Source organism: Maylandia zebra, linkage group LG23 (assembly GCF_041146795.1).
Source record: "Maylandia zebra isolate NMK-2024a linkage group LG23, Mzebra_GT3a, whole genome shotgun sequence".
In the NCBI taxonomy this organism is placed as follows: Eukaryota; Metazoa; Chordata; class Actinopteri; order Cichliformes; family Cichlidae; genus Maylandia; species Maylandia zebra.
In genome coordinates, this window is record NC_135188.1 from 39,614,300 (window position 1) to 39,628,697 (window position 14,398).

The following is a 14,398-nucleotide window of genomic DNA, read 5'->3' on the forward strand; positions in this document are numbered from 1 at the left end:
TAACACTGCTTTTCTAAAATGTGTCTCCTCACTTGTGTCGTGGAGCTGAAAACAGCACTCGGAATGACTTTACTCTTTCCCCTCGTTGTAGATAATCATGGCGTATCAGTCAGAATATGCATAGCATGAAGTCTTAGCATCCTTTTTTCCACTTCTTCTTCTTGCTATCGAGAAGTTGGAATTCTCCCAGCATTAACAACACCAGCAGCACTGACAGTAAATTGCTCCCAGCACTGGAAGTTCAGCGTAGATTCTCCATTTGTGAACGCGAAGAGCAGCAGGTTCAGGTTTCCAAATTTTATTTTACTACTTAATGAGTGCTTCGCCTTTTCATCATCCCTCTTTTCATCCACATCCCTAGACGATGAGAGATGCAGAAATGGGGGCAAGAGAACGAGATGATGAATTGCCCGATGCCATGTGGCTCCATCAAATCCAGCCTTCTAGTCGTCAGGAGCTAATTTGTCTTAATCTGTCCCTCTGCAGCGCTGCTACAATATGGATGCCAGGCAGAGAAGAATTGGCCTCCTCTGCTGTAATCTCTGCTGCTTGAGAAGCAGCTGGCTCGTTATTCTGTCCAGATATCTGAGCGGAGAAGCGGTGAGCGCTACGGCAGGACGGCAGAGTGAGAGGGTGGCGGGGGAAAGGACGGTAAAGAAGAAGCGAGGGATCCGGGTTCTCGTGGTGCTTGTTAGCTGAGGCACCTCTCTCAGAGAAAACTAAGTCGGGATGATACTTGGTGGCCAAAGTGACAGAAACTGAGGCAAAGCGAGAAAGTCTGAGGCTCAGTGGGGTAAAGCTGTGTTTATGCTTCCCTACGTTTGTTTTGAGTATTTTTTTTTTCCCGTTCGCGCATATGTTCGTCCGTGAGTTTGGCTGAAGGTCGACGCGGGACAGGCGTGATGAAGCGGCACGCGCCGTGCTCGTTAGCTCTCCAGAACATCATCCTTCATCACGCGAGCTGTCAGCCTGATGGCCGCTGCAGTGGGACGGGCATCGCGCAGTCCAGCGGGGTTAAACGTGCGTCCGTGATGGATGGTGATGCACACGAGGCCTCTCTGTCCGTGTTTATGTGTATGCGCAGCTTTGCAGTCAGTCCAGGTTTTTTACTGTTGTCCATTAGTCAGCCAATGAAGGGTGACCACCCAGATTTTGTGAGGCGTAGCCAAAAAGGAAACCGCAAAAGATGGACAGAAAACACTGTAACAAAGAAAAAGCCTTGAAAATGAGACAAGAGCACGAAAAGACAAAGCAAACGACCTGAATTTCAAGGCAACTTACTAGACCATGCAGCCTAATGGTTGAGTCCATTGTCCAGTAGTGTGACATATCACCTTCAATTTGCCCGAGGCAAACTCTGACTGAATAATGTCATTGTATGGACCTTTTTTAAGATACCATGAGTAGATAAACACTCTGTGCAATAGTTTTAAGGCTCATTTATTTACCCCCAAGGAGCCAGACTTCAGCAGTAGTTCTCCAGGCTTTCAGAAGCTCTTTCATTGTTTTTCTTTGAACATTAGCTGCTTTTTTCTTTGTAGTGCAGTCCTTGTACCTGACCATTTTTAGTTAGCTGAGCCACTTAGCACTGACATATAAGTCAAGGGATGAGCCGTGTTGTCTACACATGACAGACAATTTGCAAAGATCCAATTTTAAATAGTGTTTTTTATTTGTACTGGCATAAAATTGCATTTTTGCACCAACAGAGTGATTCCGAAAGAGTTATTTGTAGAAAACGTGCCATATCTCAACACGGTGTGCAGTGTGTCCTTAAAAAGTTTGAGGAAATTTGACAAGTAGAGGATAAAAGTGGCAGGCCTTAAAAACTACCTACAGCAAATACACAATGTCTGAGTCAAGTCAGGTTCTTAAGAAACAGGACAAAAAATCCAGTAAAGACCTGACACAGGACATGAGAGATGTATCTGACCCTTTAGTTGAGTCAAGTTTGCTGAAGCCTCAAAAATGGAAGTGTGGCTGTGAAGAAGGCATTTTTATGGAACGGAAACAGTGAAAAAGACTGAGGTATGCCATATTGCACAAGAACTGGACTGAAACAAGTGGAAACAAGTCTGATGAAGTGATGAAATGAAAAGTCTATGAGGAGGTACAACAGCGAGTGTCCATAGTCATCTGTGAAACACAGTGGAGGCTATGTCATGGTTTGAGGAGCACTTTAAACAGTGGTGTTGGAGATTCTATAAAAACTGATGGAGTCTGATTTTGGTTCACCATGAAATACCATCTGGAAATCATCCGATTGGTAACATCTTCATTTTTCAGCATGACCATAATACCAATTATGGATTGGCCTCCCCAGAGCTCGAACCTCAACATTACTGAAGCAGTGTGGGATCATCTTGTCAGAGAACAGAAGAAAAGGCAGCCAACATCCAAAGAAGAGCCCTGAATGTCCTTTAACAAGCCTGGGGAACTATTCCTGAAGATTAACTAAAGAAATGACGAGAAAGCTGCCTATGAATGTTCAGGCTGTGATAAAGAATAAACGGGTCATACCAAATATTCACTTTCAAGCTTGTTAGAATTGTATAACAAGTGTTTTTGCCTGTGTTTCCATGCATGTTCATTCACATCACAGTAAATCACTGCACATATTTCTCATTTTCTTGGCAAAATATGAAGAAATGAGGCGTGACTCAAGACTTTTGCACATCACTGTAAAACTGAATTATCACCAGTGAAGTTCCTAGAATTTAGCGTCCGCTGATCCTTCATGTTTTCATGAGATAATGGCGGGCTGCAGTGATGACAGATGGCAGGAAGCGCAGGCTGCTTCGATCTGTTTGTGTGCCGGGCAGTTCAGCTAACAGCCAGGAGCTTCACCTCTCAGCAGCCGCTCTCATGTAACTGATCTTCATAAGCGCGGTGCTCAGATCTGTCACATGCTATTGTTGCACTAGTTGCCTCAGTGTGAGTTTTCTTTTTTTTATTATTGTTATCCAGTCAAGCCAGGAGGCGTTTAATGACAGGTATAGAACTGGCTGTACTTTCATTCCGCTTTGAGTTATGTGTCATCTGGATCCGGTCCAGCCACAATAAGCGACACGCAAAAGATGGAGAGGAAAAGCGAGAAAAAGTGACACAAACACACGCTGAATGAATGCAGCCACGGGAGACTCATAAAGCCTTTTTTGCAAACAAATGTGGAGGTGCAACAAAGCCATTTCATTAATAATAAATAGCTTTTTTTTAACCATCGTGACCGCGTCACGCATTACTTCTTGATTGATTATTTACTGCTGTTCCGTTACTGGATACAAACCTGCTCCAGTGCACCACAGTGTAATAGAAAAGAAATACAAGGGAATTAGAAAAGCAAAGGACTAAGAATTTGTGATAAAATAAAGGTAGTCTTGCAGAGTCAAATGTCTGCAGTAAAAAAGATTTTTTTTTTTTGTTTTTTTTAAGGGAAACAAAACCTCGAAATGACTATTGTGATTACAAAATCCTCAAATCTTAAAACCCTGTTTAACTTTTTTCTGAAAATTTCAAAAAGCTTGAAATCAGCCACAGATTATAAAAGGAGGAGGATGGTTAATTGATGGTTGGAAACAAGTCGGTCTAAGCAGTCGCTTTCTGGAGAAATAAGGGAAATTGATTGCACCGCGGATCAATTTGCAAAGGAGGGAAGGCATGAAAAATGCTAATGAGAAGCACCCATGTTATCCACATTTACTGGAAATCAGAGAAATTTTTCAGCTTGCAGGGTGTGATTTTTGGCACTTTTTGGAAGACTGGATATCCTGCTTGTTTTTTCCTCTCACTCCTCTCTGTTTTTTACCCCCCATCCCTACTCCACCCTATGTTTTGGCTTACTAGCGGAGCTGATGTACACTGTGGAGCTTGCCGGAGGTCTGGGAGCCATCCTGATGCTGCTCATCTGCCTCGTGACGCTGTACAAGTGCTACCGGATCGAGCTCATGCTCTTCTACAGGAACCACTTCGGCAGCGAGGATATAGATGGAGGTAAGATGTTGTTATTCATTTTAATAATATTTGGCGACGAGTCCTTTCCCTCAGTGTGAATCAAATCTCCAGACCTGAACCGATATCACCTAAGAAAACACCGGAGCCATTTTTCATATCTTAAAGCTGCACGTGGCACAGTTTTATGTAAATGTATGCATCTTTTCTAAGTATAAATAACACAGAGAGGAGCAAACGATAGTTTCTCATTCACAAATCTTTTCAATCCATATGCAGTAGACTGTCCCCGAAACAGCATCACCATCCTTGATGTGGCTCCTTTTCTTGTCGTCTTTGTTAACAAAAAAAAAAGGTTCACGCTGAGAGTGCTGTTTCCTTATATAACAAAGCACAACCTCTGGGTAACGGAGACTGGATTGTTCAAACAGTTTTCACTGGTTGCGTTTCAGAGCCTCCAACAGGCAAAGCTGCACAGTTTAGCTTTAAAGGGGACAGTGCGGCCTTGATCACTTAAGCGCTGTGAGCGCGGCGGCAGCAGCTGCTGCTGATGTGCTTTCTATTTTAGGGGACATTTAGTCACTGTGTGTATTTTTTTCCCATTATTATTCTGTTGCAGATGGGGTAACTAACACCCACTCACCCAGTAATGTGAACGCTTGTAGTTCACATATGCTGCTTTCACCATGTTACCCAACGTGTCACTGTCACTTTATTCAGAGCTGCTTATCTTGTAAACTTTTTTTTTGGTTATACTGAAGCAGCTGCTGTTTTGTGGGATTATACGGCATCGATCTATTCACAGTTCTCAACGGCTCACAAGAGTAAAATATAGAACAATAACCACTTTGTCACGAGGAATAAACAGCAGTTGATTGCACTGAATTTTTTCACCAATCACAAGTAGTTGCTGCTCAACCTCTGGGCGCCCACTTTCAACATTTAAACATTAAATGTAGACATTTTTGTGTTTCATAAAGCATATTAGCTCAGGTTGAACTTTTCATTTCATGACACTCCAGATGTTTTCAGTTGGTGAAAAGTCTGGACTGCAGACAGCCCATTTAAATCGTTGGAGTCTACTCTTATGCCATCACTGACGCAGGCTTTCAAACTGAGCGTCGATGGTTCCTCTCTTCTTTAGTCTGAAAGATGTGGCGTCCATGTTTATCACAAAGACCTTCAAATTATGAATCATCTGATCAAAGAACAGTTTTCCACTTTGCCTCATTCCATTTTGAACAAGCTTCAGCTAAGAGAAGATGCTGTTATTTCTGGATTATGCTCATATGGGATTCCTGAGTCAATGCAGTGATTTCCACTGCTTTCATTGTAGTGCAGACTGACGGCTCAAAGATCACTGGCATCCAAAACAGATTTTTAGCCTTGTCTCTTGCACACAAAGATTTGTCCAGATTCTCTGAATTATTTGATTACATTATGATCTGTAGATGATGAGATATTCAAAGTCTTTGCATTGGGTTTTGTAAATGTCAGAAAAGGCAATGGAGTAAGGAACCTGACAAACTGACAACATCTAAGGAAAGCACACAGATAAATATATACAGAGATGTCACAATCATACAATAATGAAACTGAAAGAACAAAGTCAGAAAGTAAAAACCACAGCAAGCCAAACAAAGAAAATAAATACATGTCAAAATAAAGCAGCAAGAGGCCAGTTCTAGATCAGAAAATGAAGTCAATGAAAAGTGCAATTCCTTATGCGGCCACTTGAGGCCGCCTCTAAAATTAGTCAGTCCTCACAAACGCCCATGTTAAAATGCTCAACAAAGAAACTGTTTTGGTTCTATAGCAATTAAGAAGTTAAGTAGCTTTTCTTTCCAAGCTCCTTAGAATACCATGACCCTGATGACTGAGAACTTACACGCTTATAGCAAATTAATACATTTTTTAACAGCTAACTATAAGCTGGCTATAAACAGGCTAAATGTTCATTGAATCAACATTTGTGAACTATGTTAAGCCTCAAAGTTGAGCTTTACTAGGAGGGTGGTCACACCTAATTTAAGTCAATGAATTAAACCTCTCATACATCTTTATGACTTTTCTCCCTTTTGAAGCATTTTAAACTCAGTTAAGTGCCAAACAGTAGCTTACTAACCTAGCATTAGCATTAGCCAATGACATCCCGGCTAGCTTCAGAAATCCAATTCAATTCAACTATATTAATATTGAAGTGTCAAATCATAACAACAGTTATCTCAAGGTGCTTTATATTGTAAGGTAAAGACCCAACATGGGGTTGAACAAAATGCTAAAATCCAAATTTGAAAACCAGTGGAGAAAGTCATGGTGGCTGTATCTATTTAAAAGCTAGGTTTTGTTTTCCTGACATTCACAAAGGGATGACATGGAAGCCACAGGCAGAAGGTTAGAGTACAATAGAAACCCAGAGAAACTGCAAAGATCACAACAGCCTCTCTAACTGCAGCCACAGTAGCTTCAGTCACAATAGAGAAGTCCATTACCTTTTGATTTTCTGGTGACAACAGTCTTATTTAACCGTCTAAAAGTTTATCAGACACACAGCAGCTTAAACGCAACAGGATTTTGCAGCCTGATTCTCACAACAGCAGCAATTTGTTCTTTCAGTAGATGACCAAGTGGGAAAAATAAACTTAGGCCACGTTTATTTTTTAATGCAATGCATTTTAGTCAGTTAGCCTTTCAGCCCAAGTGCAAATTGTTGCCGCAGTTTGATGATATTAGCACAACATGCATTTTTTTAATTTCTAAGGCAATAGAGTCTTGTGATTTCTGATGTCCATTTCTATTCCTCATGAATGCAAACCACATGTGAGAAAGCGTGTGAGCTAAAGGGTAATATATTCAGCCGCACATTCGCCATAAAGCGAATCAAAACACATCGCCCGGCGTGCCAGACAAAAACATAAACTCTGAGGCCCCATTACCAATAGTACACAGGGAAAAAAACAGGAAAAAAATCAGGCCTGGTAGATGAGTCTTGGCTTGAGAATGCATCAAACTGAGACAAGGAGCAAGTTTTAATTTGATTCCCCTGTAATGAGTCTCTGAAGTACCAGCCCGGCAATGAATTCAGGGAGAATGAGATTACTTCAGAGAGGCTGAGGGACTGCACGCGGTGGAAACAGAGTCAGCAAGAGACAGAGTTATGTGCGGTAAAGGTAAAAAAAGGAGGGATTCTGTAGCCCGCTGCTCTCCTCGTACCCTCCCGGCTCTGCTAAACTGTGATGGTTGCTACATCAGACGTTTCAATGAAAGCCATTACCTCTGGCTATGTCAGGCTTCCGGCCATGGATCTTTGCCGTAATGGATGGCCCAGAGGCGTTTGTGTTGGGGGGAGAAAAAAGCAAAAAACAAAAAAGAAAGGGTGGCGGGAGGGGAAAAAAAGGCGCGCCTTGAACTTAATGCCAAACAGCAATTGTCTCGTTTAATTGCGCCACCTGAGTGAATGCTGGGAGAGAGAAACAGATTTTCAATTTGCTCTTCACTAGAAGGGGATCAGGTTCAATAAGACACAGCACTCTGCCTCTGGAGCTCTCAGGAGACCCCCCTCACCCCACCCCCGATACTTCCCAGCACGCCGCGGTCTATTAGATCTCTTCACCGCCACCTCTTGGCATTCAATCGCATCTGCATCTAACAAGGCGCGTACGTAAAATAGGGGGTAAGGCATTAAACGGGCTGGAAATGAAGAAAAACAGTCAGAAGGTGGTTAACCGAGATCTCATCACTATGGTAACTGCTGCACTGACAGGGCGATATAGCTGCACTTTTCATCAATAAAGCGCTTAAGCCAGTGTCTCCAATGCACAGATAAATATTTATATATCTATTTTATGTTTCCCCCGGCGTAGCTGCACACGCTGCCAAGAACTTGTATGTGTTTCTCGGCGGCCACTCGAAGCACTAATTGAACGCCTGGCTCCCTCTTCTGCCAGATGCAAAATTGTAAGCTTTACGCAACAATAGGAGGGACCATCGGCTATTTGTCAGCGGCGCAATTTAGTTAAAGACCACTCGCTTGTCACATTGTGTGGGTGTCAGTGGAATCAATAATAGGCTTCATGATGACAACAGCCGAGCGGGCTTGACAAAGAGGTGGGAGCTCATCAACACTCTGCCATAAATACCAATGTCAGCGTTGTCAGCGTGCCGCAGAATTATGAGTCTCCGTCTGCGTTCGGCGCGGTTTGGCGTTGCTGAATATCAGGGGTTTTTCCACAGGGGGCTGTAATGCATCCTGTTTGAAGTAGTGTGTCTAACAGAGGTCAGCATTAAGTAGCTCATCTGTGATGACAAAGTCAAGTAGAAATGAGAGAGCTTTGTAATAAATACTCTATGTATGAGGAGTTTGTGTTAAGAAATGGCAGTTTGTAATGCTTAAACAGTTACTATTGTTTCCTTCTTCTCAAAGAGGGAAATTGCGAGAAACTAAGAACAAACAGAACAGTCGGTAAGAGGATTTCCCCTTTGGCCTTCAAGGTGTCAATACTGATCCTCTGATTCAAAAGGAGCCCGTTAGGATGTTCGGGCATCTGTTTAGGATGCTTTGTGGGTCAGAAGGTGAGTTGGCTGCACCCCTCTCCCCTTCTCCACTCTGACGGAAGGCACTAAATATGAGGAAAGGGGGTGAAATGAGGATTTAAGGATGCACAAACCCATAAAATGGCTGGCTGGGTTAGAGGTGGAGGCCGTGGCAGGGGAGGAGGAGGTCTGGCCAGCTTCTGCTAAGACTGTAGCTCCTGTGAGCTGAAGTGGAAGAATGGATGGATTCATTTATTATTGCAATGTTAGATCTCCAACTATGAGACTTTTTTCATTACGTTTTTCTTTTCAAATAGAAAAATTTCCTGTGATTTTCAAATGACCCATAGTTCCCATTGTGGCAGTAAAGTTACGTACAGCTGTTGGTTGTAATTTGTTGATTTGACTTAAAACTTCAGATTTTTCTTTATTCAATAAACAGAAAAAAAATACATCTGACAGAGAGAGAGAGTTAATGCCAGCAGATGGCCAACAGTTAATTATCAAATGTAAGAGTTTCTCTGATTAGAGGCTTTTTTTTTGTGTCCACCGTTGTACATACATACATATATTGTACTGACTCACCTTATTATCTGAATGAGAGCAGACTCTGTACACTCTTAAGAAAAGGGAAGATTTCATAGGACCTATTATTCAGTACCTTGTAGAAGAGGCTTCATCATCAATTACTTGAGGTAATCATTTTCTGAATGACTGTATCAGTCTCTTATGCACAGCTCTCTTAAGGTCTCCCCACAGCATTTTAATTAAGTTGAGGTCTGGACTTCAGCTGGCCCATTGCAATGCCTTGATTTTTTTCTTTTATTCTATTTCCAGCCGTTCTGTTGTACATTTGCTCATCGGCCAAAACTTAGTGATACAAAAAGAACAAACTTTAGCTGTCAGATAGATGTCCACACATTTGACTCTAGAATACTTTGGTATTCAGAGGAGTTCAGGGTCGACTGCAAGGTGCCCAGGTCCTGTGACTGCAAAACAAGCCCAAATCATCACCCCACCACCACCGTGCTTCACAGTTAGTGTGAGATGTTTGTGCTGCATTTGGTTTTTATCAAACATTGTGCTGTGCATCATGGCCAAACATCTCTACTTTGGTCTCTTAAGTCCAAAGGAGATCAGATTGTTCAGATGCTGTTGTGAACTTTAACATACAAAATGCTAACCGAGACCATCAGAGTCTGAGATTTAGCTCTTGGGGTTTTTTTGCAGTGTGTTAGGGTTACATGGTCTCGTCACTGTGGAACGTCCACTCCTGGGAAGATTGTGACATTGTGTTAACACACACCCACACACTCCAAACCAGCAAACTACCAAAACTTTTATAGAGGCGCTCACAAGTGTTGACGCTTCTATTCATCAACTGCATTTGATTAGCAGGACTCCATAGAGTCTATTGAAACTCTATTTTTTATGTGACTACATGATAAAATGTGTGAGTATGATCAAGACCCAGAATATGGCAATGCATGCAAGCCAAACACCAAGGGCAAAGGCATATTTTTGAGAAAAATTGAATTGCAGTATTTCAGTGAATACTGAATTATGAAAAACAAAGCATTACTTAAAAACAAAGAGTCATCTTCTCATTAGCAGTCCAGGCCATGTGTCTCCTCAAGCACAGAGTTAAGTGTGTGTGTGTTACGTTCCAATCTACTCTCCATTAAATGTAATGGAGCCAAAAGATATCCCAGAGATTACGCCTCCAACTCTCTTGGCACTCTCCATGGCGAGTTCAAGAGTTCACTGTGAGCCCCCGTGCCCGTACGCACCCCCCCGACTCCACGCACACAGAGAGCACACGTGCCGAAGTTAGTCAGCATGTGGGACAAGGAAGCAAAGACTCGGATGCGTTTTTTTGTTTGTTTGTTTGATGATATATATTTTAAAAATATGTTGCACACCTCAGATGAACAGCACTAGCCTCCTATAAGCGAGCTATCGAAACGCAAGCGAACAGGGGATCAGTGCACCTCCTAGATTCACCCCGTGCTTTCGTCCTTCCCCTGCTTTCTCTTTCTCACAACAGATGCATGAATCATCTCCACTAAAATAGCCCTTGATCTGCCTACACAGCTTTCATTTAAAAGCTACTAGAGAAAAACAAGCAGATTTATGTCTCTGTGAAGCAGAACATAAACCTCAGAGTTAGTTATACTGAGTGATTATGAGGTTACATTTCAATTATTTTTACATGTCCCTGACGCTGTGAAATGAATTGCATGTTATAAAAAAACAAAAAAAACAAGTTGGATTAATTACGAGGCGTCACCTAAGAGTTGTGCGCGCCAGCCCAAATATCGAGATTACCCGCTGGGATGCAAGTGAATCTTGTTGACAGTCTCTCAGTCCAGAGAGAAGCAGGAGTGTGGGATGGAGAGGATATTAAAGGATAAAAAAATGTGATGCTCTGCTGAGAATTGATCCCAAACTGCCTCCTCTTGAACCCTCTCGTTCTCTGCTCCTGTCTTCTCCAACACACTAAACATCATCGCCACATGGCTGCTACGCTGCAGGTGGCCACTATAAAGCAGAGGGAGCCGAGTCATAATTAAGACAGGAACTCGCAGTTCCAAAAACTCTGAGCCGCAGCGTGAACGCAGCCTTTGAGGTAAACTCATTAGAGATGCAAGCAGAGTGTCCCAGTTATGGTGCTTTCCTCCTATTGTGGTGCGGATGTGATGCTTTTTAGTGAATAAAAAAGCATATAGAATCTGATGATTTTATTTTCATAAGCCCAAAAATATGGCGTGCACTGGAGCTGATCTTTATCAGAGTAAACACCAAAGGTCACAAAAGTTCACCAGTCAAAACTTGTTGGGGGTCAGATGGTTTCTATTTTATACCCAGAGGATTTAAGAGAGGTGGAGTTGGGATAATATGAAGCGCACATAGGTGCTCAGACACCGGTACCTTGTGAATAGTTCAAAGGAACCCCGACTATTATGACAAGTTACTCTAAATATGTTACAAATGATCTCCACTACATAAAAACATGCTTGAGGAGTTTTCCGTTATTCATTAATTCATTTTTGGAGCCGTGGGAGCGGCCATGTTTTTGTGCACACAATGTATTCTGGGACGATGACGTGTATTGGTTGTCGGCAGTATAGGCGCTTTTGTTCAGCTAACCCGTTTTGTTTTCTATAGTGTAGCAGCCGTATTAATTAACTTGCCTATTAGTGACCTGGTTATGACTTGGTAGACCAGCACTATACCGGTCATGGAGGCTAACAAGGGCTGCCCAAAGAACATCTGGATTAAGACATATGGCTTAAAAGTTTTGGTGCACTGTGCTGCATGGAGAATCTGTAAAAATAACGATATTGTAATTTCACTGTATAATAAAAATTAGAATTCTATTAATGTTTTTATCATGCGGTTATGCAATACCATGGATAGCTGCTGCCATAAAATTGAGCTCTTTACAACAAAAGCTCTCAGTAGCCGCATAGACACCAGTAGTTTTCCCCCACTCTCGCGTCCTCGTGTGACCGATTGTTTTCATCTTCATGTAAACTAAGTACTGGAAAGGTTGAACAGAAGCCATTTCCAGTGCGTCGCTAACTGTGAACTCAATGCGATGCAACCGTATGACGTCACTACCCAGAGTGCATTGAGAAGAAAATAACAATGGCGGCCTACTGGTAAATCGCTTTTATATAAAATGTGCTTAAAAGGAAAACATTTGGCATATTTTAACACCACATATATATTATTGAAAGCACAGTGCATATTTTAGCGCAAACATGTCTAAAAAGCCGGGGTTCCTTTTAAATAAACCAAATATCCCAAACCCAACTTTAAAGTTTTACCCTGTGTCAAACAGTCATTTGGCATCATTTATTTCTGCTCTAAAGTTGGTCATTTTAATACGCGAGTCTATGAGGAGTGGTGCATTTTTGCACCCTCAAGTGGTCATTAGAGGAACTGCATTCTCTGATGTTTTCTCTTACGTTTTCGTCCCCAAAGGCTGTGGATAAAATGAGAAGGACTTTACTCCGACCTGCACAAAAACATTTAATTTCTACATTTGAACTGTGAAATTGTCTATTATAGATATAAATCTATTATAAAATGTTGGGAAGGAGACAGAGCGTGGTCTGTCTTGCACAAAACTCGGGTCGCTGAAGTTCTTCCGTACCAAACAGGCTTTCATTTCCACGTGTAGCACAGTGGGAGTGGAAGCAAAAAAGATTATTGTCAAACCATTGCCACAAAGTTGCAAATATCAGTGTATCTCGGCTATGATTAAGTTCACCAGCTCAAACCGGCTCATGTGTTTTTGCTAACTGCAAAGTACATAAAAAGCTATTATGTTTTCATACTTAATGGTTAAAAACCTGTTGACCTCTTTTGAAATGACTGATCAGGTTCAGAGTAAAAAAGTGGCTGACATGTCCTTCATTCTCCTGACTCACCGTACAGTACTGCTCCTGTTTAAGAAGATTAAGCGTTAAGTCTTTCCTCCTCTCAGTCCTTTCAAATCCGTCATCAATCAGAGCTTTCATGTAGGTGATGGATCCGTGCCATGTGCCGGCCTAGCAGGCCGCGTCGGGCATTTAGCTCAGGCTGGAGTCTAATTTGTTTTGCCTGCAGTGGGCAAAGTAGCTATCAAGGCAACATTATTCGTCAGTGGGGACGGAGCAGTAATGAAAAGCACTCAGATGGGCAGAGGTGCCCAGAGGTCAGTGTAATGGAGGCGTCCTGTCTCGGTGAAGTCTCTCAGTGAATGAATAGCTCCCCTGCATACCAGTGTGAAAATAGATTTTGAGCATCTGGGGGTATAACAGCGCATAATTTTGCTGACCACAGTAGGAAACATTATGTTGAAATCATAAAATGTATACACATTTAATTGAAGCAAAGTGGTTTTGGGAGCTTTTTAGATAAGATAAGATAAGATAAGATAGAACTTTATTAATCCCTCGGGTGGGTTCCTCTGGGAAATTCGACTTCCAAAAAAAGCACAGCAACGACCGAAGTTACAGTTACAGAACTGTTATATATATATATATATATACACACACACACACACACACACACATATATAAATACAAAGACAAATATAAATAAAATATACAAAGGGGATAAATAGAATAAATAGGAATAAAAAATAAAAATACAAGTGAATTGCACATTTCAAGTATTGAGTCTATTGCACTGTTGACTATTTACAAAAAGTATTGCACAAGGTATTGTACAGTGAGGTGCAGAGGCACTACAGCTTAGTACAGTGAGGTGCAGAGGCACTACAGCTTAGTACAGTGAGGTGCAGAGGCACTACAGCTTAGTACAGTGAGGTGCAGAGGCACTACAGCTTTTATTGCAAGTATTCATTGTGCTGAGACCAAGGCTTCATTTTTCTGTCTCTGCTTCTGCTTGATTGCAGGTTTTATTAAACTAAATGACAGGTTCTAGTTTAAAGGATCTGAAGGCAACGAATGCATCACTGATTAGCCAGGTGTAACACGAGCCGGCACGTTTCACCCATGTCAGTGTCTGCCCCCCCCAAACCCCCTGCTCTACCTGCAGATAACAAGGACTACGACGCCTACTTGTCCTACACCAAAGTGGACCCGGACCAGTGGAGCCAGGAGACCCGAGAGGAGGAGCGCTTTGCCCTGGAGATCCTCCCCGACGTGCTGGAGAAGCATTATGGGTATAAACTCTTCATTCCAGACAGGGACTTGATCCCCACAGGAAGTAAGCTCTCTCTCTCACGGCGATGTCACGTTGTGTCGAATGTTTTCTTGTCGCTTGGTGTTGCTCGTGTTGCTGTTGTCGCTGCAGTGGTGATGCCTTGTTTGTTGTTATTTTCTGTTATGCGTTTGTGTTGTGGCATAACAAAGACTAGCGAGGCCGTCATTGCTTCATATGATCTTTATAAAGTTAGCTT

General features: G+C 42.2%; 1 protein-coding gene across 2 annotated transcripts in view; it reads left to right on the top strand.

Moving 5' to 3' along the window:
* The window catches only part of LOC101468878 (interleukin-1 receptor accessory protein-like 1-B), a 336,508-nt gene that overhangs the window by 313,292 nt on the left and 8,818 nt on the right, over window positions 1-14,398 (top strand). For both annotated transcript variants that reach the window (XM_014413138.3, XM_014413139.3), the window contains exons 9-10: window positions 3,844-3,990; window positions 14,035-14,205. In XM_014413138.3, coding sequence (XP_014268624.2) covers window positions 3,844-3,990; window positions 14,035-14,205 — 318 coding nt within the window. The remainder of the gene's footprint in view (window positions 1-3,843; window positions 3,991-14,034; window positions 14,206-14,398) is intronic.